Source organism: Sturnus vulgaris, chromosome 13, assembly GCF_052056855.1.
Source record: "Sturnus vulgaris isolate bStuVul1 chromosome 13, bStuVul1.hap1, whole genome shotgun sequence".
NCBI lineage: Eukaryota > Metazoa > Chordata > Aves > Passeriformes > Sturnidae > Sturnus > Sturnus vulgaris.
The window spans coordinates 5,453,688-5,481,354 of NC_142255.1; the positions used below are offsets into that span (position 1 = coordinate 5,453,688).

At 39.5% G+C, this 27,667-nt stretch overlaps 1 protein-coding gene across 4 annotated transcripts in view; it reads left to right on the forward strand.

Annotated features, from left to right (window-relative positions):
* OTUD7A (OTU deubiquitinase 7A) overlaps window positions 1-27,667 on the forward strand; it is a 99,912-nt gene that overhangs the window by 65,358 nt on the left and 6,887 nt on the right. For all 4 annotated transcript variants that reach the window (XM_088172430.1, XM_088172432.1, XM_088172429.1 and 1 more), the window contains 7 exons: window positions 8,202-8,384; window positions 10,254-10,472; window positions 17,202-17,303; window positions 18,694-18,821; window positions 19,517-19,629; window positions 25,086-25,213; window positions 26,762-26,911. In XM_088172430.1, the coding sequence (XP_088028556.1) occupies window positions 8,202-8,384; window positions 10,254-10,472; window positions 17,202-17,303; window positions 18,694-18,821; window positions 19,517-19,629; window positions 25,086-25,213; window positions 26,762-26,911 (1,023 nt within the window). The remainder of the gene's footprint in view (window positions 1-8,201; window positions 8,385-10,253; window positions 10,473-17,201; window positions 17,304-18,693; window positions 18,822-19,516; window positions 19,630-25,085; window positions 25,214-26,761; window positions 26,912-27,667) is intronic.

The following is a 27,667-nucleotide window of genomic DNA, read 5'->3' on the forward strand; positions in this document are numbered from 1 at the left end:
TGAGCAGAACTGAAACCCATGGAGCAGCTTCTTAACAATAATATAAACAATATTCAGAAGAGAAACTCCCCACCCCATGGTGCCAATACCTTGTACTTGGCCTTGGAATGATGATGTCCATAGTTACAACCAAACTTCAAAAACAGGTATGCACTGATATTTCCCAGAGTTTTCAGTGTTTGGTTGTTCTTAGCCCTAAAAATGATGGTCATAGTGAACTTGGAGCCAAAAAAAGCTTGTGTAGACCCTCGTTTCCATGTAGTCACAAAATTTGGTCAGATCTTCTATGACCCCATAGTCCTTTGCTCTTTCCGACCCACTCAAAAATTCTATTTTTATAAGTTGCTCAGACTGAATTTTCACAGTGTGCTCCTATGGAGTAACACCTCCTTTTCAGAATCCGTGCTGTTTCTTTTGTTCATCCTTGAGGGAGATTTCTTCAATTTCACTATCCTGTAGATAATCAAGGATACAAATTTATGCTTCCTCATCCAGTTATTTTAACATAATAATTTTTTTGCTTTGATTATGTCCTGCTACATCCACAGCACAGTTGTGCACAATGTGTGTTGTTCGTCCTGGCAGCAAGTGGGTGAGTTAAACACACACTGACTGTTGTGCAAATAGCTAAAAATCTATACATTGCCTGTAGATTTTCTACATTGCCAGAAGCTGTCCTAAATGTTGGCTCACTTGATGTTTCTATTCTCTGCCTATCCTGCTGGTAAAATCCCTGCAGTTTTCTTCTGCTGAGCTTTTTATTGAGTGCAGCTGCTTGTCTCTCTATCTCAGAAAACATTCTGCTGGTTGTGCTTGACATGTATCTTTCAGAAAGTGTCCATTCTACTTTTGAAATGAAGAGGCCAAGAGAGTTAAAAAAATAATAGTTATATAACATTTTCATGGCTGGTATCTGGTATACAAGTCTAATATTGGACTTCCATATTTATTAAGATGCTTACAGCTATTTCAAATTAATTATAAATGAATGTTCATAAATTTCAGTTATGTATTATTAGCTGTACCAATTCTGTGTTAGTGGATTATACACACATGCTAAACCATCGGTTCCTTAGAAATGTCTTCGCTTTCATTTTTGGATGATTACTTACTGAGTCTTTCAGGTTTCGTTTCCTATCTCTGAGATGTTGTTTGCCCCTTTCTGAGGTTTTTACCTTGTTTATTTGCTTTCAAGAACTGAAAGCATTCTTGTGTATGTGAGGTGATGGAGAGTAGAAATTACATTTTGTGAACCTTCACTGCGTCTGCCTTTTCCACCTTTTATTCTCAGCCTTTACTGATTTCTATAATAACGACCTTTAAAAAAAGCCCTCACTTGACTGGTTAATATTGACAGAGCAATTTGACAATAAATGTGACAGAAACAACGGTCTCAGCAAAACAGTCTGAAAAGCAGCCCATGCTGGCAGACATGTGTATCACTGCTTTGGGCAGGAGTGAATTCAGAAATGGATCAGCCTTGTCACAGGGAAACGGGAAATCAGCTGCAAGACTCTGCAGATGTCACCTCTGTGTGTGCAAGGCACCTTCTAGTCACTGGGAAACCTTTGGCTCACTCAGCTTTGGGAACGTTCTGAAGCATAAACCAAGAGCTCTGCATGGTGGAGAATTCATTTCTCTTCAGCTGTGTGAGCTCCAACTTCTCCCATGTCCAGGAATGAGGAAAATCCCTTTTCTTCCTGGATAGTCTGGACTGGCACCTCGATTCTCTCACACACAGAATAACAGTAATGCTGGTGTGTTTATGTATAATCTACTTAAAATGTGGCCTAAGGCAGAAAGAAAACCATTAAAGAAAATAGGTTAATCTTTAAAACAAGTACTGTATGTGGTTCAGAGTGTCAGGGCTGTAGGTATGGATGAACTCAGAGATCACTGATAAATCAGGAGAAAGCAGCTCAGTTTTCAGGGAGCAGAAAGTGTGCAGGCAGTGACCCCTGAAACAGAGGGGGAAGGCATAGGATGAAATACTTTAAAATGACAGCAGTGTAGGCAATCATCAGGTACTGGAGGATTGGTGAAATAATAATAATAAGACAAAAAAATAAAAAAGAATATCTATAATTGAAAAGTTGCCCTTTGACTTGTATAAATGGTTTCATTTATTTATATAAATGATGTGATATTCTACCATTATATAAAAATAACTGCTGTCTATTTCCAGCTTCAAACAGCATTTAATTGAGGGATACATAGCTGAACATGAACTCAGAAGCTGGGAGATGAGCTTTGCAGTCGTGAAATGTGAGCAGGAAAGGTGGCTGACCCCATGGATCATGACACAACTGCAGTACAGAGACATCTCCTCAAAGAACAATGTACATGAGCAGAATTCAAAGAAAAGCATGTAATTCACAGAGAGGGAAAGAGACATTTACAGTGCTGTCATGTGATTGAGTGTACAAAACTAAATCCCCAAAAATAGTGTCTTATTCTCCTCTCCCTCAGATGGTTCCTTTTTTAGTTCTCTTGTGGATGGCTTGGCAATGGGAAGAGGAAGCTGAGCTGCTACCAATGTCTCATTAAACAGGGAGCAAAACTGTCATTTCCAGCTGCCTTTTCAGTTTGGAGTGACTTTGTATTCTAGCAGAAAACAAGGCATGTGTTAACAAAATGGCCTTGCTGCATTATTTTCCTTTGAGAACATTAACCAAAATAAAATCCTCTTTTAAAGCATATGGTCTAATTTTATCCTAATTTTTTGTATTAGTTTTTCAGAAGGAAAAAAGCTGGTCTGAAGTTCTTCCTACCTTTTGCCTCTAAATATTTGGTAAATCTACTTTATGCCAAACAGGAAGAAATGCCTGCATTTGAAGTGAACGTGAGGATTGCTTTATTAGCAGTTAGTTTGTAAGAACAGACTAATTTGCATTAGTCTGGAGTGTTGCTTTCAAGTTACACTTACAGGTGCATTTCATAGATACTGTCTTGATGCTCAGTGCCTTCCTCAGATTATTCTTCTCTAACTGAAAGTTTACTTGTTGCCCACTCAGTTGATGTTGTCCCATAATGGCTGTATCCCATTGGGTCCATTGGTCCTGTTTCACTCCAGGCAGCGTTTCCTGTCCCTGTGAACGTTTCCTCTGCTCAAGTCCTATCTGTACATTTTTGTCCCTACAAGTTGCCTTTCATTGTGGTTCTTATTATTTAAATCTTTCCTAGTTCCCCATCTCAAATTGCATCCTTTCCAGCATTTTATTTATCATTAAATTAAGAATTTCTGGTGCCCTTTTAAATGTTCTTTTTAACATAATGGAGTAGGTGGATATTTGAAAGCTTGGAGGGTGGGGAGACTGTATAATAGTTGCATGTTTGCTTTTCCTACTAATTAATGATAAAATCCTCTTGGTTGTCATTATACCTGATTTAAAAAGTGAAAAACAACAGATTTGTTAACTATTACAACCCCACTAAGCTATAAAGTTTTAGCCAAAACAAACAAAGCAAAAAACCCAAAGACTAAATAATACCATGTTGCTCTGGGGTTACAGCACTGGAGAATGCCCTTGTGACACCCCACCTGGAGTGCTGCCATCCAGCTCTGCTCCCCAGTGGACCTCTCAGGACATGTCCAGAGGAGGCCATGAAGATGCTCAGAGGACTGGAGCACCTTTGCTATGACACCCTTGAGCTGCTGGGGAAGAGAAGGCTCTGGGAGGACCCTAGAGCACCTTCCAATACCTAAAGAGAGCTGAAGAGGGACCTTTGACAAGATGACAATGAAATGATTTTTGAGGTCCCTTCCCACCTAAACCATTCTTTAGTCTATAATTTTATGCTTCTAAGGTGAATCCCAGTTGTGCTGCTCTTGAGCACTTTGTTTATTAACCCTCTGCCAATCTAGTTTGAGGTAAAATGCAAAAATGGTTAAGAGGCTTCTTAGACCATATATTGTTTTATCTAATCTTTGTTTTTTCTTCAGGCTCATAATGCCTCCTGTTGTTATTCAAGGAACCGTTATTTAGGGCAGAAACTTCACAGTGTAGCTGTGTTTATTTTTGAATTTCCCTTTTATGTAGGCGTCTTCTATCTCTGACATTAAAACAGCAGTACCAGCCTTCAGCCACAGTGTATTTTTTCTTCCTTACTCAGCTGCCTTTTTTTTTTTTTTTTCTTTTCCTTTTTTTTTTCTTTTGGTGTTTTGTTGGTTTTGGTCAAAACAAGAAGGGCTTGGTTTTAAAGAAGAGACCTTTGAGTGTTGTTAAATTGCACACCTTGCTAGCACATGTAGCTGTTCAGGAACTATTGCTCAGTAAGAGTGTTCTTTCTGTGCAGTCAGTGAGTTGATCTGGTTCCAGCACCCTGATCATTATTTCACTACCTGTGTTTTCTAATCAACTTTGTGCTCCTCCAGCTTTTTTGCTGACTGATGTTGTCTGACCATTCTAAACTGGAAGCCTTTCCTGCAAATCTACTGTGTTGGTGCTGGTTTGGAGCAATCAAATTGTTACTGCTACAGAGCTACCAGTGCCTTAACATCTGATGTGGTTGTTATGCCTCTGAAATGCCTTTTTAAATGCAATAATATGTCATATAAACAAAGAAGCAGTTGGTGAACTGGGTGCATCAGATAAGTAACAGTGAAAGAAAAATAGCAGGCAATCTAAAAAATAATCTTCTGTTGGTTTTGTCTGTCAAATTGTAACAAAAGCTTTTATTTGACTTAATTTAGTTGATGAAATTATGCAGAATAAATTATTTGCCTGTTAGTTGTCCTTCAGGCATAACCTCGGTGGGGTTAGGAAAGACTGGCCCTTTATCTTAGGTGCCTGTGCAGAAGATGAAAAGAAAATGAGAGCTGTGACAGAGAAGGGAATTGAGTGAGGACCAGGGTCTGGGATATGTCAGAGATAAAAACAAAACTTAGGAGTGGACTTCCTGTTTCCCTTTCCTAGGTGCTAGAGCGCCTCTGTGCAGTCTGCCCCAAACCAGGAGGCCAATGACACTTCTTGGACAAGGGGCAAGACTGGAAGGAGGGACATGTCCTGTGGGCTTTGGCTGGGAGGAGGTGTTCATTTTCCATGTTATGGAAATTTATTTTTGTCATTTCTAACGTAGCATAACTCAGGGTATTTTTGTATCTCAAAACTTGGTTTGTCATATAATAAGATACAGTTTTAGAAATTCGAAATCTTTTAGTATGCAAAGTTTAAAGGAGAAGAGATAGGCAGTTAGTTCTGTTAATCTCCACAACCACAAGCCCCACTAATATCATCAGTAACTTGCAGCTGAAACTTTCTCACCTACCTGTCACACTGATAGAAATCCTTGTTCAGACCATCTGCTCTGGACATTTCTGAATTTAATAATCTTTCTGATTGGTTCCCAGTTTTCCTCTTGCTTCTGCAGTCTCTTCCTGTGGTCCAAATTACATCATATTTTTAATTAGATTTATTAATTTTTTTAATATTTACTTTACACTGTATTAAATTTTTGTACCTATTTGTATTTTTTCTCTGTCTTTCATAAAACCCTTAGTTTGGTTCTCTCTTTCTTTTCTCTAGTTGTCTTTGTTGCCCCCAGTTTGCTTTACTTTCACTTAGGATTTTTCTTTGCTAATTCTCCTAAGCTGATTAATTCTCCTCTTTTTTTATGGGCAATGGGGAAAACAAAAGATTTGTCATTTGTATTTACTTGTGAAAGTGTAACCAAATGGAGAGGGGCAAAGGGGGAAACCTTCCACCTTCCCAGTGGAGAGGGTAGCTGGGAACACTTCACTGGTAAGTGAAGGTGGCTGATTTTCAAAAACACTATTTTATAGAGATGGAAAGGTGCTGAATATGTTCTTTAATTTCATTGAATGTTTTTCTTGCATTTCAATGCTTGGAAGCTCCAGCAAATTTAAGGAAAGTGAGTCCAATCATAATTTCCTGTGCTGGTTCTCTGAAGTTTAGGGCTTTGGTGCTTCGGTTCAGGAGATGGGGACAACCCCAGGGATATGAAGAGATTTGAAAATTCAATGTTTCTGTGTTAGATGTAGACATTTTAATTTTTGTAAGGTTTCAAGTCTATATTGGAAGTTCAGTTGCTACAATGTACCATGGAGCATAACTCAAGAGCCACTGTGCAATCCAGTTTTAAATGCAGCACACTGTGAGCCTGCCTTCTGAAGGCTCAGTGTAATTTTTATGACAGAGCTTTTATATAAGATGATTGCATTTGGCTTAAAACTGAGGCCAGCGGGATTTCTGTGAGTCTGCTGATTTTCTGCTTTCCTCTTACATACATCAAAGCCCTGCCACACAGCAGCCACTTACAGCACATGCACTGGGATTTTTGTTAGCTTCAGAATCTGAACATGAAGAAATTTTGAGCAGGAGAACTGCAGGGAATGCCCTAAGAAATGCTGTCTGTGTTCCACTGCTGGAGGTCTGATACTCAGGGGTCTGTACTCAGTGAATCCAGATCATTCCTGGGAGTCCTGGGTTTGTAGCATTGCCAATACTAGAATAAAAATGGTTTTTTTGAAAGCTACATTTCCTAGAGTTATAATTATTGTCACCTTCATTTTTTTTTTAAATTTACTTTATTGTTTTTATGGTTGAGAAGAATTTAAAAATGTGTTTCAAGTGCCTCTTAAAACCAGAACCAAAGAAAAGCATTTCTTACTCCAAACTCTGGATTTGGGCATGCACTCATGGCTCTGCCCATTTAAGTTGTGTAACCTGGTTGGGATGTGTGTAAGGTTAGAGCAGAGCCCTGACTGGATTACAGCCATTCACTCTACGTGGGATTTTTAGTGAACAAATGCTGGCAATAACTGAAGTTCTTGTACCACTATCTCTGACAATTTTCACTGTATTTACATTTTATCCTACAGACTTTCTAATAGGCAATTACAGCTTTACAGAACAGTTCTGTATGGCTCACATGGTGGTTTATAGTATAGTCTGCTCAGGAGCTAGATAACATTCTTGCTCAATGATACCAATTCTCCTTTCAGAATTTTGTTAGTACTTCAAAACCCAAGGTAGTTTTAGTTACCTCTAGGTACCAGCTGTTTGTGCTGGTTTTTTTCCTTCTTCAGTTGGCTTTTTGTTCTTCACAGATATGACTGTAAGAGTAAAAGGCTTTCTTTTATTTGTTTAAAACTGCTTTGTACTATACTTAGCTTGTCTCCTTGGTGTAAAGAAGTAAGTTATCTTTAACTGCTACTCAGGTAATGTAGCTTCTCAAAGTACATAAAATGATAACCTTCAGTGGTGTAATAAATCATGTATTAGTCAGAATCAGGTTAAGGATTAAGCACCAGGAAAAGTGCTTGTGGAATGCACTGAGTCTCATAACTTGTAGGGTCTGTCTTGTTACTAAATATTTTTTATTTTGCAATTAAAAACGAGCACTTGGAGAATGGTAGACATCTCTGTATCTTAACTTAGCAGGATTCTTTTGAAAATAGCAGGCAGACATCTCAACATGTTTTTTTGAGAATGGAAGTCTCATTTCATCACCTGTACTAAACAGACTTGTGCATCTCTGGATATTGGCCTGCATTCTGTGATTGCTGGTTATAGCAATATGCTCAAGTGGAAGGTGGAAGCAAATCCTTTAGAGGATTCTGTGCTGACAGATTCCACAAGCAGCTCCCACAGACATGGAACCACACTGAGTCTCTCACTGCAGGTTTTGTTACAGAACATTTTCATCTATTACCTGCTTTTTAAAAGGGTTTTAAAATCTCTAAGAGAGCAAATTCTCTCTCATGTATGAGATAAAGGGACCTAAAGTATTTTGTATTTGCATTCTAGCTATTCTGCAAATGAAAGATAAAAAAGTTTGTCACTCTTTTGTGCTATCACTCTTGTCTTTCCATCGTTGCTCCTAATTATTATTTATTATTGATATAACCACACAATTGCAAATTATTGCTCCTTCTCAGTGGGATTTAGAGTTCATCCTAAATTGCTGACTTCTGAAGCAAGCCATTTGATTGGAATCTGAGCAAGGGAAGTCCTGGCCTTGATCACCTCCTGTGATACAGTGTCATAGATTTTGAGTTCGTGGATGAGAGGAGGGCAGCGGATGGTGGCTTTTACTCAATGGTAGCCGGCTTTGACACTTCTTCCCACAGTGCTGCTGTGTTGGGATGCCACAGGCTGGGTGGGTGGGCCCCAGGAGGGTGCTGGGGGTAGCTGCTCCCCAGCCAGAGGTGAGCAGATGGTTCCTTTGCTGTTTTGCAGGCAAGAACTGGGACCTGACAGCAGCTTTGAATGACTATGAGCAGCTGCGGCAGGTGCACACGGCCAACCTGCCCCACGTGTTCAACGAGGGCAGGTTTTACAAGCAGCAGGAGCCAGAGCAGCCTCCCCAGGTGACCAAGGCCGAGAGGCCCTGCCTGCAAAGGCAGGATGACATAGCCCAAGGTAAGAGCTTTTGGGGGACAGGTGGGTCTCTAACCTGTCTGCCTGGGAGCTGTGCTTGGCTGCAGAGAGTGGGAGGCCGTGTGCCAGCAGTGTGTGAGCTGTGTCATTGTCACGAGGCTCAGAGCTGCTGCTAGACCCTATTTTTCATGTTTTGGAGGTTGTGAGCTCTGCCTCAGTTCTGCAAGTTGTTTTTTTGAATGTGTGATTAAAGTAAAATATGTTTTCCCCAAGCAGTCCTGTGGTACTCATGAAAGGAGTTAATTAGAGGATGTCACCGACCACTCTTGTATACAGTTTTCTATGCTTACTGAAACAAACAAGCAAAAAGGTTTAAAAATCTGTATGTCATACTCACAGTGTGTGAATAGGGTGTATGAAGACTATGAATAACTTTCAGCTTTAAAACTTCATTCTTTTATAGTACCACAGAAACTGCCTCCTATCCCCTGCTGAATAGAAATTGAAACCTTAAGAAAAATGAGTCAACTGCCTCTAACAGTTCATTTCCAGTACAAGATGATAAGCATTAGAATTTGCTTTTTTGTTTGCAGACCTCTTATGGGTTTTATTTCAGATCTCTTTCTCTCTGACTGTTGGGTTGCAATTTTTTTCTATTAATTGCTCAAGAAGCTGTAGTTTGCACCAAAATAAATCTGTAGGTCTGACAGCTTGTCATGTAGGCAGGTAATAGCAGAAGCCTAGTGATGGCTTTCTGTGCAGCCATTAAAAGGAACAGAAGGCCTTCCCTTCTCCTGCTGGCTCTTCTCTCCTATTAAAAAGGAAATAGCATCAGTACTAAGGAGTTTCAGTAAAGCTTTTTTAAAATTGCTGACTTCCATTAGAACAAAAGGAACTGTGGTGCTTCTTATGACTCCTTAAAGCACTGAAGGAAGGAAGAGCAGCACAGTTGATAAAACCATGTCCCTTCAGCCTCTTTGGAATACAGTTTGCACTGAAATGTCCATCTGATGTTTCTTGGGTGCAGTAGGTAGTGTGGGGTACATCTGACTTTGACCACCTGGACTGACAGGAATTTGGCTGCCAACTCGGTGTGTAGCTGAGGATCTCCTGGTCAGACAGCCCCCTCTGACTGACAGATGGACCTAGGGGTGTTCAGGGAGGAGCAGGGAAGGGAAAGAAGCACCTTGGTTTGCACCAAGGGGTGGAGAATGCAGCCAGCAGGGGGGAGCTGGGCTGTGCTGGGAGGGGGGATGGAGTGGCAGCGAGGGGGTGTCACATGGAGGTGCTGCCCTGCACTTCAGTCCCCCTGCTTAGGGGATTTAGCTGAGATGTACAGGGAGAAGAAAGAAATGCAAAATCAAACCTTCTACCCTCTCCCTCAATTTAGGATAATTTAGGGAGTGCAGTTTAACTCTCAGAATTAGAAAGACTTTGATCCATTAGAGGAAAAAAAGTTCACAAACTGCAAGAAAGTTAATTTTAAATAACAATTAGTCAGTTTGAGATGTCTTAAAAACACTGTTAGTGATAAGTTATTTAAAGTAAGCTTTAATAAGGAGTTCAAAACCTTAACTGATGATCATCTGTTTGTCAATAAATTCTTCCAATGAATCTTTGAAAACTTGAGATACATCAAGAAAAAATTTTATAGGAATATTTGTCTTTCATATTTCGTTACATTTACTGCTGGTCCTTTTTGCTAGAAGGAAAGTCAAGTTCCTCTGACTCGCCAAAGGGACCTGTAATAGGAACAAGCAATCTTTTACAGTAGGGAAATAACCTGAAAAAGGTAGCAAACAAGACATGGAATAAATTCCCAGTGAAAATGAATGTGCATTCACCAGCCCTGACATTGCTAGCCTTTTATGCAGTGTAACAGGCTGTAACTTGTCTTTGGTTTCTCTACAGAAAAGCGTCTTTCCAGGGGGATTTCCCATGCCAGCTCAGCCATAGTCTCCCTTGCTCGCTCCCATGTAGCAAATGACTGCAGCAATGAGCAGTTCCCTTTGGAGATGCCCATCTACACATTCCAGCTGCCAGACCTGAGCGTGTACAGCGAGGACTTCAGGAGCTTCATCGAGAGGGATTTAATCGAGCAGGCCACCATGGTTGCATTGGAGCAAGCAGGTGGGTGACATCTCAGGTGTCTGTCAGCAGCTGGGTGACACCATGGGTGTTATAGGTGCTAAATCCAACATTTGGGTTAGCATTTCTAATCCTGCTTCACATCTGGAGCTCGCACATCCTGCCTGGGAAATAAAAGCCAGAGAATAAATGCAACTGCTGTGTTCTTTGCCAAATGACTCATATCCCAATTCTCTGTTTCTTTTAAAAGGTTGTAGAAAAAATGGTCAAGTTTAGTTAATAAAACAAAGAAATTGGGAGAGGAAGGAAAGAACTGATGGGGAAGTCATGCAAGAGACAAGGACATGAGTCTGGATGGTCAGAGGGAGTTCTACTTCCAGTTCTCATGAGGAAATTACATTGCAGTGACCGTGAAAGGAAACATCTTCAAGTTCTGTTGCAGTTTGAGAAAATAGTTTTTAGATATGTATTTTCTGTATGTATTTTTTATAATGAGAAATAACATCATTTTAAAGTAATACTTCAGTATTGCTATGTGGAAAAAAGTGTAGATATTTATCAATGTTAATCCATATCTATTAGTAGTTGAAAGTTTTAAGTCAATTTTGAAGGATATGGAGAAATCTATTTAAAATTAGTATTGGTGCCTTATGAAACAGCAAGAGTGCTAATGAACCATGAAATTAATATATCTGTATAGTGAAATGCCCAACCCTCGTGATATAAAAGAGTTGTAAAATCAGATTTCATGGTTGCTTGTGGGATATAGAACAAACAGTTGATCTTTTTGTGTGTGTGTGAATTGCTCTACTGGCTTGTGTAACACTCTAGATTGATCTGAGATGCATTGTCCAACCCTGGTGCCCTATGTAAGCCCAAACTGAAAGTTCAGCTCCAGTTTGATGCAGGAGCTCTGCTAATCTGCTGTTCCACTGAGTACTTATGAGGTGTTGTCATGTGCTCGTTTTTGGCTTTGGTAATTGAAAAGCCAGACATACTTAGATAATACAGCCTCAAACAGTACACTCTTAAGGAAAAAGAAACAAAACCTACAAACAACCAAAAGAACCCCAAGCAGTGTTCAGAAGGCCTTTTTCTGGGAGAAATAGCAGGGTAAATAAGGTAGGAATGCTAGCAGGCAACTATGAAGCATGAAAACTGCAAGTCACCTATGAAGAAAATATATCCAATTTCTCTAAGAACTAGCTAACCCAAGGAGGACAGGGAAAAAGCAGGATGATTGTTCCTCTGGCAGCTCTGCCAAACCCTCCAAATTCCATAGGGATACCTTGGTACAGTACCATTGTTGACCTCCCTGCTTCAGTGCAATTACAGCCTTTAGAGTCCAGTATGAACTAGAGGATTACAGAGGCTTTCTGACCTTAAACTCAGGGAATATGTGAATTTAGAGCTGCCATCCTCTAATCCATACAGAGCTGGCTGGCTTTGAACCTGAAATGGCTGCAGAAACTACCGAATTTGCTGCCTCTTAACATTCCTCTCTCAAATCTCTGAAAATTAGAATAAATAATTTATTCTTTTCTTAACATTAATTAGGGCAGTAACTTGATGCACCCCAGAGCCTCTTGCATCCTGGGAAGGAGAGGATTTGACCATTTGAAGTATTCAGGGTTTTTGATCACAGGTGTCCTTGTAGCCTGCATAGACTTAGTTTACTTTGTGAGCATTTCATTCAAATAACCTGGCACTTCCTGGGGAATACTTCTGTATTTCAAGTCAATTAAATATATCAAACAGTTTGCTTAAGAAAATCATGTAATGCTTCATAGAAACTAACCTTTTGTCTTTGTTTTAGATGTAAAGATATTCAGTTTCCTGCCTATTTTATTTTATTTGTTGTACAAAATTAAGAGAATGAATTAATAGAAAATCCACATAGTATTAGACATTTTATTGTCTCCTACCAACAGTTTGACTACGGTTTGGTCAATGACATAAAAAAACTAAAAGATGAGGTGCATTTCCTGCAAAGAGCCTAAAATCTATTTCAAACCAGATCCCATGAAGGACAGTAGCTTTTGTAGCTGAGGTTGGGGATGTTGTTAAAGGAAGAGGAGAGTGTGCTTGGGTATAATGCCATGAATTTCAAGAGAAAAGCAATAGAAAAGAAGCTGATTAGGCCAAGGAGGAGGAAATTTGCTGGGCACTAACTGCTTACTACTCCCAAAGCCTGGGACTGGGAGAGCAGAATTGCCACTAACAAAGTCACACGTGGGTTCTGAAGTGGCCATATGAGCTAGGTGTCTGTAAAAGCCTGTAAGGTTTTTATGTTCTTTTTTTACGTGCTTAAACTCTTGCTACCTTGACATCTATATGTGACAGCATGTCCTGGTTACATCTTATTTGTATGGAAACTTGGAACAAAATTCACAATTTACTGCAAAGTGCTGTGTGAGATGATAAAGGAAAAGCCCAGAGAAAGGCAATGTGATTTACTCCCCACTGCTGCAGTGTATTATTTACTCCTTAATATGATTGCTTTCCAAATATTCCTCTGAAAGGATAGAATGCATCACATTCATAAAAACATTTTGAGTTTTTGTCCATCTTTTAAACTCAGCTGTTGATTATTGCCAGAATTGGAATCAGGTCAGCTTGTGAGTAATGGGCAGACTGATCTCTCTGAGCTCTGGCTGTGGTTCTTCAACAGAGGATGGCTCAAGGTACTGATAATATTAAATTATCAGTAATGAATCAATTATGAAGTCTATGTGAAAGCAATTTTATAACTCTAAGTATTTTGCTGCAGCAAGTTGATTTTCATTATGGACACGTGCTCCCCTGTGTGTTGTTAATGTGTGGGTTGACACAAAGAGAGATGCTATGAAAACTTCTGCTGTACTAAGTACTGTGTTTTAAAAAACAGTACAGGCAGAAGAATGGCTGGACTAACACAGTGTTTTTAACTGAAAGAAAAGCCAGTTCTATTGCAGTGCTGAAATATAATTCAATATAAATAGTACAACTATACTGTATGAAAGTCCAAGAACTGTTTTCCTCCACTTTTCTTTCCATGCTCATGTTTGTGTTTTCAGGAAGCTACAGCCAAAGTAAACAGTAATTTGCTGTTAAGCCTGGGCTTCATGATCCCCAAACCAATCCACCAAAATTGTGGAAATGTTTGATCTCAGTTCTTATTTAAACTCCATTTTCCTGTTTTTTTTTCCCTAAAGGGATCCACTATAACCACTAGATTTGAAAAATGAAAATGCACCATTTTCTTGTTATAATCCAATAATAAACCCATATTTTTTCAGTCAGCCATAAGCTTTGTGATGTTAACCAAGCCCCTAAATGCTTTTTGTGGAATGCACTTGGCAGAAGATCACTTTTATAGAAACCTCCTATTACTCAAAAGATTTATAAACACCAGACTTTCAAATTTCTTACCAATAAATGTTAGTTAATCTGCAAATCAATGCCACTCATTTCCTTAAGCCCTACCTAAGATCCATCTGTTTTTAGGTTTTCTAACTGGCCTTTATGTAGCACTTTGGTGTAACTTATTGCTGAATGTGATTCCATCAAAACATTCTGCTAAAAACAGGTGGCAAGTTGTTAGTTCACAGATGCAGGAGTTGCTAAAAATGATCTTGTTATTTCTAAAGGCTGTCTAATAATGCTTTAAATTAAGCTTCTTTATTGCATATTGTAATGGTTTGTATTAATTTCCTGAAATAATTCCCTGTTAGGACCTGGGCAGCTTCCTCTATGTCTGACAAAAAACAATCAGTGATTGGTTTTGAGAAAGAGACAACCTGTTAAACCAGTGAAAGAGATGGATGTGCCTCTGTGAAATTCATGCTTTAAAATTAACAAACCCTGGGACTCTCTCTTTCGTTTCTGGTCTCCTTTGGACCTGACAAAGACCAGTTGGTGTCTGATTTTTAATATTGACGCATAATTAATAATTATTACATTTGTAATAATTATTACATAATTCATTAATGTTACCTGTGGAGCAGGTAACCAGTGTGGCTGGGGGCCAGGCCCCTGTGTGGCTCACAGGGAGGGGAGGCCCTTTGGCTGCTTCCCACCCGTCCCCAGCGTGGGGCTCCACGGGGCCCCAGGAGCAGCTCCAGGCCAGGCCTGCCCCCCTCGGCTCCTGCAGCCCCGTGGGGTGGGGAGGGACCTGAGCTGGGCACCCTGGAGTGGAATTCAGCCAGAGCAACACATGTTTCTGGCTGGGCCCCTGCTAAGATCCTAGCTTGTCCCAAGTGTGGCTGCCAAAGAATGATCCATGGTAAACAGCTCCAGCCAGCACCCAGCAGGGATCACACGACCATCTGCAGGCCCAGGCAAGATATTAACTCTTGCACTGCCCAGAATGAGGCTTGGAGACATTGTTTTCTCTTCTGAGTGAAAGAAAAGGACTGAGCTGAAGATATGCACAGAATCAGCATGGAAACACAGAGGTCAGACACAAGGGAGAAGTCAGGTCTCAAATGGTAGGGATTGATGGAGATGCCTTGCTCTTGGACTGAAATTTCTCTTTTTTTTAAGCTGTGGAGAAGAGACTCTTGTTTCCCTATAACTCATTGAAATGCATTATGGAGTGGATGAAATGTTGTAGCTGTTGATATGAGCAGAGGCATTTGTGCTAAAGTAAGCAGATGTTGAAGTAGATGTGATCCCATGAGAAGTTTTAATAAAGAGGAGAGATGAAGATCTCTGCTGCCCAGGGAAGAGAAGAAGAAAGACCTCTGTTTTCAAAGACGAAGAGAGCTTTTGTTTGAACTGTTATAATCCTTAAAGTGTGCCCCCTAAGTTGACATGGTCCTCAATAATGACTGTGGGAAGACTGTAAGTCAAGGAAGGGATTTTTACACAGTGGTCAGATTTCCATTCTCCTGGGCAGCTGATTCACTGACATCGAGGCCACAAGAAAACTCTTTCTTGTGGAGAAGTCTCCATAGACTGAAGAGGAAGTCTCCTGTCCCAAGTAAATTGGTGAAAGACTGCTTTTAGAGATGGTAAACTGGCTGATTTATTTCTGTACATTGTCAATGTGAAAGAAAAGAAGTTGTGGGGGGAGAAGTGTTCTGAAAGTTTTATTCTGATTCTTATGATTTTTTCTTATAGTTTCTAGTAAGAAAGTTTTTCTTTGTACCTTTTAAAGTTTGAGCCTATTTTGCCTTCCTCCTAATCCTATCTCACAGCAGGAAATGAGTAAATAATTCCAGTGGATGCACTGGCAATTTGGCCAGCACTAGACCCACCACAATAATTGGTGTGTTGGCCAGGAAATTTCAAATTGGCAAATCATACCCACTACACAAAACTGGTGTTTCTGCCCAGTTTAACCAAAACTGTGACGTGTATTTAATTTAGAACTCAATAAGCCTAGTCTGAGGTGTTGTGCATTTATAAACCAGCTGCTAAAATCATTTGAGGATTATCAGATGTGCTTATTGATCTGCTATGCATCTTTATAGTGTGGTACTCTAACCCATTTGGACTAATTGCAATTTAATTCCATTGTTCTTAATACCCAGAACAAATAACTAGGGTTCATAATAAATATTGCTACATTATTTTTTCCCCCAATGTGTATTACCTGTAGTTACAACTAAACTTCATTATAATTTTGTAATGAAAACTTATTAATGGAGACACCTTTATTTGTTGTTTGAACTTGCTCCTGTTTTGGGGTTTAACCTTTAAGTGCAAGACTGCTCTTACAAATATACAGATGTTATTTTCTCCCAGCTTCCCAGTCAAGAAACTGGGAGAGAAAAAGTCTGCCTATTGCATTATTCATTCCATTATTCACCTGTGCATTACCCACAGACCTGCCAAGTCTTGGAAAATGTACCAGCTCTACTCATCCCTGTTACTCATCTGCTCTTCCTCATCCTCAGAGATGTTACACTATTACCCCCATTTGCTTTCTTTCTATTAGAAGTGCTCACATGACCTTTTAACCAAGACTTAACACTCCAGTTTGCTACCACATGGCAACCTGTGTGCCAGGAATTACCTGCTTTTAGTGTGGGCTTGGGCTGTGATAGTCTTCATGAATTTATTTCTTCATCAAATGTCTTTCCTTTTGCCAGGCTTTTCCAGAACCCATCTCTGGTTTATAATCTGTAAAACATGCTTCACATAGCAATTATGGATAAGTGATTCTCTAAGTATTCCCAGAAGAGACAGGCCACATTCTATACTGTACCTCAGGCTATGCTTTGGTGTCATTTTAATTCTTTGGTAGTGTAGTTGTTGGTTTTAGTAGATCTAATAATGATTTACACTCTGAGAAATGAGAGGAGAATCAGCTGTTGAAACAATCTATCTGATTTAAATAATTTACCTAATAAACTTACCTTTATATTAACATCTTGATTACCACATACTTTTGGGTTTTGATAAAAGAAAAATTCCTTTATTACCATAACGTAATCTGTCATGTGTGTGGGAGGCCAATGTCGATTATGTTTGGGAACTGACAGCAAGGCTTATCATGGTATTAAGGCAATAAACTCCTTGGAAATCCATCCCTGGATGCAGTGTATGAGACTGGAAGATGCAAATTAATTAAAAGTGCTCTTTTCTTTTCTAGATCCATGTAGAGAATCCATGTAGTTTGTCTGCCTCGTTTCTAATCTTTTCAGTTTTGATTTCTGTCGTTACATTTAAGCTTATTTGGTAAAGAGCATGTTGATGGTTACCCCTCCTGCTCTGTGTTTATGTGCACAGAGCAGTGCTCCTGTTCCAGGTCCCTGTCCCCAGGTAACAGTGTTTCCTTTGCAGGACGCCTCAACTGGTGGTCCACGGTGTGCACAAGCTGCAAGCGCCTGCTGCCCCTGGCCACAACGGGCGATGGAAACTGCCTCCTGCATGCTGCCTCCCTAGGTAAGGGCAGGCTGGGCAGGAAACCTTCTCCCACAGATACTCACTGCTCTCTGCTAGCCCCAGCCAAAACTCAGAAACACACGAGATGCAAAGATTTGCTTTCAAAGTCTGATTCTGGAGCAGTATGTCTTTCACATTTCACTCTAGTGTTATTTCCCTCGAGTGTACCTAAAGCAGGAAAGGAAGAGGTTTCTCAGGATATAAAAGTATAACTGGAACAGTAACCCATGTATCACAAACTCCAGTGCTCTGTATTTTCCTTATATTTTTTGTGTTCCTGGGCTGACAGGTCTGAAACAGGCAAATTCCAGGTGCTTCTGCAGGATTGTCTTCATTATATGCAAGGAATTTCATTCATTCTCTTGATTTTCTTCAAACAGCAGTGTCAAGCTGTTATCTCTGATAGTTCCTTGTAGGGTTTAAGCATATGTGAAACAGCATTTGGGGTGAATTAAAGTAATTTCCAATTGATAAATGAATGGTTTTGTACAGACTTTTTAAGCTTTTCTGCTAATCAGTATAAATCTGTGAAGCTGAAGGTCTTTGATGTGCTTTCTACATCCTAACCTATTATGAGGAACGTTAGATTTTTTGCAATTGTTAAAATCTTCACCAAAAGTACTCCAAAAAGTTACTTTTTACAAACATTGAGATTTTCAATATTTTGAAGAGACTCCTCTTGTTTGTTAAAAGATGTAGTAAGAAAAGAGTTTTTGCTGTTTCCAAGGATCTTTTTATCTTTGTCTACTTAATCTTTTATGCTAATTACCGCAGCTGTTTGGAGTATTTTGACCTGAACCCAGCAGCTGGCAATGTGGTGACTGACACATGGCTGTCTGTAGGCACAGGATTGGGGACAGCTCTGCTTTCTTGTGGTTTAGGTTACTATTCCCAACCATATAAAGATGTTTCATTATCTTAAAATGAACTTGAAAGCCTGTGGCTGCTTGTATTTTTAGACTTTATATCATCTTGAATGCTTGTTTCTTCATTTGGGTGTTGAAGCTAAAGGAAATTTCCTGCTCTGTAAGAGCTGGAGCCTTTGGGGGCCAGCACCGTCTGTGATTCTGAGAGGTGCCTGCAGTGCTCATTAACATCCTTGTGCCTGCTGGCAACTGCAGCTAAACCCAACCTGTGCACTGAATATTCCATGGCTTGCAGCAAAGTTGGAGTTGCCTGCAAGCAAACACTGAACCAGTTAAAATCCTTGGTCGTTACTTAATCAAAGTTTAAAATGTGTTAGCACTCCCTCTTGTTGTTTATTAGCTTATTTGCAATGGCTCTTTCTTTTGGAAACCTTAAAAATAGTGAGTGAAGTATTTGCTAGGGAGAATCTTCAATTATGTATTAGCTATTCTTTAAAACTGGATGTCATCTTGTGCTGTCTTAGGGATGTGGGGATTTCATGACCGTGACCTTGTGTTACGGAAAGCCCTCTATACTATGATGAGAAGTGGAGCTGAAAGGGAAGCACTGAAGAGAAGATGGAGATGGCAACAGACTCAGCAGAATAAGGAGGTCTGTATGGCTCTAAGACAGCCTTGTTAATATCATTTAGGGTTATAAGCATTTTTCTGAAGTTTGCTGTGAAAGTTTTAATTGCTATCAAATTCCTTGTGTTGCCATTTTGTATGGGGAAAGAGATACTTGTATTTGAAATTTTCATACCAGAATTAAAATGTGTTTGTAGCTTTGTGGGTATAACTATCCAGAGTTTTGTGCCTAAAAGGTCTAAGATGCTTTTGGAACTTGTAGAAAATGAAATGTGTAATTTAGTTATCAAAAGCATTTCAAAATGAGTGGATGAAATCCACAAAAGAGAGAGAACCCAGAATCGTGTATTAGGATTTTTAGAGCTGTGGCCAAATACTGAGTGGAAATGTTCTAACTAAAATAATCTGTAACTTTGGTTTGACTTTTGATAAAAGCTGTACCTTCAGCATATTGCTATTTCCTGAAGATGCCTGTGCCTCAGCCGTGGCTAGAAAAGCCAATTTCAGGAGTAGCCCTGAAGGCAAACAAGTGAATGTGCTAACTCTACAGTTGGTATTTTAGATCTTTTTAAATAAGTTAATATTCTTTCACCCGAGCAGAAATGTTGAGCTATTAACGGTCCAGGATACTGAACTGAGTCATGTGTGAAAGTCGAGTTAGTTGTAAACCCTGTTAGAGTGTGTGAGCAGAGTGGTGACAGCGTTTCCTTCTGCCCGCAGTCAGGTTTGGTATACACGGAAGAGGAGTGGGAGCGGGAGTGGAACGAGCTGCTCAAGCTGGCGTCGAGCGAGCCACGCACACATTTCAGCAAGAACGGGGGCACTGGTGGGGGGTAAGTGCACAACGTGACACAATGTCCCAGGCAGGAAAACAGCACTGCACAACCGAGTGAAGGTGTTCATAGCACCACCAAACTGCCTTTGCAACTGCTGTGCTCTTCTGGCATGTCAGAATTATCGAAATATCCCATGATAATATTTAGCGTTTTGGTGATGTTTTCTTGTACAGTTACCACACTAGCTTGAGGTTACTTTGCATCCAAAGGAGTCTGTGTTTAATAAATTGTAATTGCTTTGCTTGTGGAATGAGCATGTTGTCAGTATCATTTAGGTTTTTCTCAGGAATATATTTGTGAAAAGGTTTGGGATGAAACAGTATCTACAACATTTAAATACCCTGACCTACATAGAGAATCTGCTTTAAATAGCTGTGATAAACCATCCCTGGCTTTCAGTGCAGTTATCCCCAAAGGACAGGATTATTGACCAGCCTTCAGAAAGCAGAAGCTTTGGGTTTTGTGTCTAGTGTTTATCACTAAAAATATTTAATGTTTGCTCAGTGCATAATTTTCTCTACCTACTGTTTCCCTGGGAGAAAGTCATGTGTGGTGATAAGTAAATTGGCAAAAAAAGGCATACAGCACAATGAGAGTAACAAACTTTGTAGAAAATATTCTTTGGGCTCTGAAAGAATATTTTATTTTCCCTTTAACCTTGTGATATTAAGGTTAGGTAATTCTAGGAATTCAGGAAGATTTTGCTTAGAAAATTGTCATCCACAGTGTGTCTCATTTTCTTCTATTCTTAAGTGAAAAAAATTATTTTCATTTTAATCTCTAATTTGTTTCCTATGTTTATAGATATCTTCCTGTTGATACTTTACAGTTTTCTAATGCAGTTGAGTTCATATTTCTATTAAATCTGGTCATTCAGCCCAAATTTTCTCTGACCTGTTCAGTTTCATTCTATATGTTCCATGTACCACATATTTTCAGTACCTTCTAGTCAGAGATGCCCTCAAATGTTATCTTTGGCAGGGAGTCAACCTTCAGTTCCCAGGTACCTATACAGGGATTAGTACTAGTATATAAATAACCTTCTCATGATGGTTTGCATTTGTCTTTTTTTCAATCAAAATAAGGTAAATACAAACAGCCAACAATTAATTTTTCCTTTGAAACTGTGAAAGATGAATAGGCAATCCTTATCCTATTAAAGATGTGAATGTATATTTCTCTCTACATTCATTCCAAAGACAGAATGAATGTGGCAGAATGAATTATATTTTCAGTTTAATGAACATAGGTTCAAAGAAGGGCCCTTGACTAGGAAAAGGAATATCAAAATAGTATTTTCGAGATGGGGTATATTATGTCCTCTAGTTAGGTGCTATATTAAGCAAGCTTGCACATCAGCCTTTGAACTGTAGATGAGACGTTTTCCTTTGGTGTCAGAATAAGCTAAAGCATCAGAAGTTGTATCTGCTTCAAAAGAATTCAGTGATAGACCTAAGGCTGGAATTATGCTGCCTCATTCACCTGCAAACTTCTTCTAGTTGTTTTTCAGAGTGGACTACGTGCAAAGGAGATCAGCAATTGTTGCTAAATTTCCAAACATTTCTCCTTTGAGAGCACTCTCATTCTGAGGCTGGGAAGTTGGAAAAAGAGAAAAAGGAAACACAGAATAACCTGGTTCTTAAAATCTTGTTTCCAGCATGTAAAGCAGAGCAAACTTACAAAGCAGATTCTTGTTTTGAAACAGATTTGCAAATCTTCCTGTAAATGTAAAAAATGAATTCTAAATTGATATAATTGCTTTATTTATCTCCATTTACAAGCAAAAGCAGGGGCACCGAATTGAAGGAGCTGCATTGAAAAAAGGAAAATGTTTGGTACTCTGTTTTTTGCTAAGAACCTAACTATTGCCATCCTGCTGAAAAAAATTCCAACCCTTTCCTTCATTGTGCAATTGTCAGTCAGAGTCTGCTCTCATGTGAGAGTGAATATCACTGTTGTTATTCACTGTGGAAAAGCCAGGTGCTGTTGTGGTTTGAGCTCATACAGACCCTGGAAGTGGATGGTATTTGTACTTATTGTCACCTCCTAGCTGTGTCTGTGCTGTTGGCATTATCTTATTAATAAATTCAAAGGACTTTAAATGGGGAAGAAAGGAGGGAATACTGCTGTAATCTTCCTGTGTGTTGTTGGGATTGAATTTGAGGCAGAATCCCAGAACATTTAAACAGGAAGTACCTATCAAATGCAAGTGTCCTCTGAGGTTTTGGACTTGGTTTGGTATTCAGAGTGCATCAACAAACAGCTCTTCATATACAACTCCTGCAGCCGTGCAAGACACTCACCTTGTACAGAATTTAGTTTACACCATTTAACAAGGCATTGCCCTAAAATGATTTTTATTTGATCTTGAGTCTGTTTCAGGAGTGCTATTTCTTTTAAACTGTTCAATGTATTCAGCAATTATAGGGTGCAGATAGAAATGGTTCATTATAACACATTTATTGATTATTAGCTGTAGTTTCTAAAGGCTAATACCTCTTTTTATCTGGCCTATTTTCAGTTCACACAAAGTACTGAAGCCAAGCACAGCCAAATTGCTGTGGTGATTCAAATATGGAACCCAAAGCATCACATTCTGTGTTTCCTTTCCTTTAGTCAATTCAATATACCTTTTTTCCCTTGAAGAATGAAAGAGAATGTTCCACTACTGTGCAATTTCCTGTGTTTGAATTGAAGCCCGTTGCTGACAAACACTGTAAGGAAATCAAAGGAGAGGTTCCTACACCTACAGCTGCAGCTGTGGCTTGTGCTGCTTTTCATTTGGGGATTGTTAGTAGGAAAAGAAAGATGTCAGAAATGGAATGGAGGCAAACTGAGCCCTGAATTCAGATATCATTCTGATCTCCTGCTTCTGGCAAATCACCAGGTTGAAGAACTTTATCCCTGTCATGTAATTTCAGTGCATCTCAGCTGTCTGAGAGCATCGTGTGTGAATCCCAGAACAAGTCCTAAACTCAGAATAGCTGTTAGAGTCTGTTGGACTGAAAATCTGAAGCTGTGTGTGGGGAAGGAAGGCAAGGTTACCATAGGGAGCTGTTAGAAGGAAATCCAAGGACATGAGAACAGATCTTGCTCAGAGTTTACAGGCGAGAGAGCAGCAGCCAGCCAGGTGGAACAGCAGGGTAGGTGACTTTTCCCTTCCAGCTTTTTGAAAGAGGTTTTCTTTCATTCCTGGCTGCAGTACAAATTGGATTTTCCATAAGAGAAGGAGTCTTTTTGGAGTGCTGAGACGGTGTTTGCTGTGTTTGGACTGGAGGTACCAGTGGTCCTCTAGGTCAGACTGAGATTTTTATTTTTATTTGTTTTTCTTTTTATTAGTAATTTGCTCTTAGAATCCAGATAATTTATTTAGTCAGAGTGCTCTGGTTGAGCAGGATTCTGCAATGCAGACTTACATGCTCTTATATAAGTGGATTTCATTATTTTAAGTTAGTTTTACATGAACAGAGGAATTAATTTTAGTTTCTTAAATTTTCTTTGGTTCCGTGTTTTACTGACAAAATTATTTTGTCCACAATTTTCATGGTCATGTAGCCAGCATACATAAAAGATCCCTGAAAAAAAAGTGGAATGATCAGTGGATCAAAGGATGTGGCAGGTTGCTATGGATACTTGTTAATGATGATTTTTCATTCTCATTAATCTTTAGGAAAATTCATATGGAATCCTCAGCAAGTGGCACTGAAATAATATAAAATGGGCCACGTGAATTACTGGCAGTAATGGTAGAAAATTGAGCATTGAAAAGGTTTCTGGGTGAGGCTGTGAACTCCTTGGAGGTACCCAAAGGGTGTCTGGGCACAGTCCAGGGCTTGGGGTGGCCCTGATGGAGCAGGGGCTGAATAAGGGGTTCCCTAGAGCTCCCTTATGACCTCAGCCACTCTGATCCTGTGGCAGTGAGCAGTGCAATGTGCAATAGCAGAGAAGGGTTTGAAATGTGTGAATATGATCAGAGATAGTGAATCAAGCAACATGGGGATGTGATATGAAGGATGAAAAAAGCCCAGTGGAATTTTGGAGTTAGTGCAGTCAGGCATGGCATCAGCTGATCAAAGGGACAGAGATCCCTCTGATAACAGCTGTATCTGGAATATGCCTTTCACTTCTAGAAACCTCATTTACTAGGAGATGATGAATAATTAGAGGATGTGAAGGAAAAAATTAGGACTGATAAGCTGGAAATACTAATGTGAGAAGATAGCTGGAAAGCTTTCTGGCATATTTTCTTGCCGTGAACATAATTCCCCTGAGTTGCTTTTGGCTGACAGATTCCTCTGAGGTGACAGAATGGACTGCAAATGCTGAAAAGCTGTCACAGCCAGCTGTGGAGAAGAGTTCAGTAAGGAACAGGGGAAGAAATTGCAAAATGGGGAATTTGGTTTGCAATTTTTCCTGATGAGTCTGGGTAGTGGGAGAAGGGATGCAGGGGAGGAGAGGTGTCTCACTGCTGACCAGTGAATGTCCTGCAGCAGCCTGCTGGTGATCATTTCCACCCTGCTGTGCTCCTAAGCCAGGATGAAAGATTTGCAAGTGAAGTTGCAGGGATGGGCTGGATGCTGTCAGACCTCTGAGAGGTTGCTGTGTTTGTCCCACACACTCTGAAGCAGTGTCCAGACACTTCTGCTCTGTTACTGTTCTTCACATACACAGAAAATCACTGGCAGTCAGTTCTGGAGGTTCCCTGCACAGCTGGCAGGAAGAGGACACGTGCTGCCTCCATTTGAGAGTGTGCCTGTGTCACCTTGCCCACCTTTATTTGCCAGGACTCACAAAAGCTGGGCTCTAGGTGTATTATATTCTTAAGTGGCACTCAGCAATGAATTATCATCTTCACTTTTGTCTGCTTCCCACAACCCTACCATTTTTCAGTCTTATTCCATCTAGTTTGTTTTTGTTTTCCAGGCAGAGGCAAAGCTTTGAAATGTGATGCTGGCATTAAAGACATTAAACTGAAACGGAAAACAGGGCATAACTGAAACCAAAAATTCATTAAATTATTCATGCAGTCATAGAAGGGCTTAGAAATGGTCAGCTAGAGAAGTAGGGACTTTAACAGATTTATTCTTGCAGTCCAGATAAAAGAAAGACCTGTTTGGTAGAAAGTTGACTTTCTAGGTTGGCTTCCAAAGGTGCTTGGCATTTCCATCTCCTGGAAGATTGTGGGGCTGATCTAAAGCATAGTGACACTAGCTGGAAAACTTTTTTTTATTTTTTTTTTAAAGTTGCTGCTATTATTTTATTTACAAAAGTGTGGTTTCCTTTCCTTTTTTTTTTTTTTTTTTTTAGCTACTTCAGTGATTGAAATATGGGTTTCAGAAGAGTGGGGATATAAGGGACAGTGAAGAAGAAACAGCTGCTGGGGTGTGTTGATCCACCAAAGTCTCATGGTTGGTTCGAGCTGGTTCATTAAGTGTCAATGCTGTGTCTTCCAGAGTGGACAATGCAGAAGATCCAGTGTATGAGAGCTTGGAAGAATTCCATGTTTTTGTCTTAGCCCATATCTTGAGAAGACCAATTGTTGTAGTAGCAGACACGATGTTACGAGACTCAGGGGGAGAAGGTAAGAGCTTTTATTAGAGATCCATGCACCTCTGTAAATTGGATGAATTGTAAAGTGATACCAGCAAAAGAGCCAGCTGTAACATATCAGAGCTGCTGCCTTTTTCTGAAAGTAAAAAAAAAAAAGAAAATACAGAATGATGCTCAATCCATTTCTAAAAGTAAAAAAAAAAAAAATACAGAATAGTTATATAAGCCTTGCTGAAAACCTCTTTATCCTAGATATTTGCTATTAACTTAAATAACCACCAAATTACAGAGCACAATACATTTCTGACCAGTCTAAGTGAACAAAGCTCTAATTTTGCCATGTTATTTAGGTGCCCCTTAAAACTCTGCAGAAATCAATCTAATCTGACTTCGAAAAATTGAATTTTAAATTTGTGTATTTTTGTTTTTGATGACTCCTTTGCAGCTTCTCATTCAAAAGTTTCCAGAATGTTTTATTCAGTTTGCACATGTGAGCACACAAATATTAGAAAATGTGAGCACACAAAAATATGTGGAGCTAGCTGGATGCTGTCTGAGCAGGACTCAGTGTATTAAATTCATCTCACTTTCTAGCATGGACTAACAGAATTCTAATTCATGATAGGGTATTACTTAATTAAAGGGGGATGTTTTGTCTGATTAAAGGAGGATGTTAAACAGGTGATGGAACTTACAGAAATTTACTTCCACAGGAAAATACTGCATAATTTTCGTTTCCATTGCAAATTATGAACTACAAGTAATAGTTGTGAATTATTCTGTAAGTTATTGAAAAACACACCTGAAAGTGCAGTCATTGGTCACAGCCAGAACAAGAGGTTCATGAGGGGTACTCATCTTGCAAATATTTCAGCAATAAAGTCTCATATTTTTGTAGCAAAAGAAAAATAATTGTTTGGAAGCAAAAACATTGAGAGAGTTTTCCTGCCCAAACTTGCTGCTTCCCATAATTACATATATAAACAAGTATAGAATCTTTCCAAAGAAAATTTTGCCACTCCAGATGGAGCATCCCATTCAAATTCTACTTGTAGGGGTTTTTTGAGTCTTTCCTTAACTTTACCATAGATACATGTGTATGTACATTCAGATATATACAATGTATGTGATGAAATGTCTGAACTATAAACACATTTATAATGTTGCTTATAGAAATCTGTTAATGGAAGGGACAAGCACAACATGTTACCAAAAGATGTGACAGTATATTTACTGGTGATTATTAGAAAATAATTCTGCCTAGAAGCATTACAGGAGGGCAAAGCTCTGCTTACATGTGTGAATCATCAATATTTTGTTATAAGACCATAATATCTTTACTAATAAACAATTAAAACAAGGAATATTATGTAAGAGCAGAAGGTTTTCCTTACGGTTCTTCATATATTTTCTGACATTTTTATAATGAAATTTTACCTGTTGTTGTGACTGTTTTCTGCACTGATTACCCCACTTTAAGCTGCTCTCCTGGAGCTCTGATGATACTGCACCACAATTGTTTATACAACTCTTGTCTGTACTTTCACATAGTTGTAAAAATCTCCTTTTTTCTCTGCAGCATTTGCACCAATACCGTTTGGAGGAATTTATTTGCCACTTGAAGTTCTGCCCAACAGATGCCATTGCTCACCTCTTGTGCTGGCCTATGATCAGGCCCATTTCTCTGCTCTTGTCTCCATGGAACAAAAAGACCAACAGAGAGAACAAGGTATGCTTTAAACACAGCAACGCTGGCATATATATTGAATGCAGTGCACAAAGTACTTTCTTTTACCTCTAGATGTATTTATCTGCCAGAAAGGAAACAATGCTCACTAAATTTTATTGCTGCATGTTTAGAAATCTGAGTGGCCTAATCACAAGACAATGGCACAGTCCATTTCTTCCTTTCTACCAATTGGAATAATATCAGCAGGAATCTCATTTATCTCAGGCACATCTATCTGCCTCCAGTATCCCAGGTCTTACAAATGCAATAATGTTACAATAATGTTAAATGTCCTTATTGAGGTTAGCAGCTGCTTTTCTGTAGGATCTTCCTTCACCTGTATTCCCACAGGAAAGGTGCTGGGTGAAAAGCCCCTACCAGAACCAGATATCCAGCACAGCATCAGAAACATTAAATACTGACTTTCGTGTACAAGTCCATTCAGGTTAATTACAAGGGTTGGTGAATCAAAGTGGTGTTTGTTTTGTGTGATCTGATTGTACCTCTCTTACTTCAGGGCCTTGAATGCACAGGCTTCAGTTGAGTAGAGCAGCAGAGAGCATTTGGCTTTTATTTAGGGAAGAAGGGAATGCTGTAGCTGCAGCTGCCAAGCAGATTGCTGTTGGAGACTGCAGCAACCACAGCATTGCCATTGTCCTCCACTTGCTGTGACAGGAGGAAAATGGGCACAGGGATGCTCCAGCAGTGCCTGGGGTTTGCACCTTGTCAGCAGAGCAGCTCTGGCAGCTTTGCACG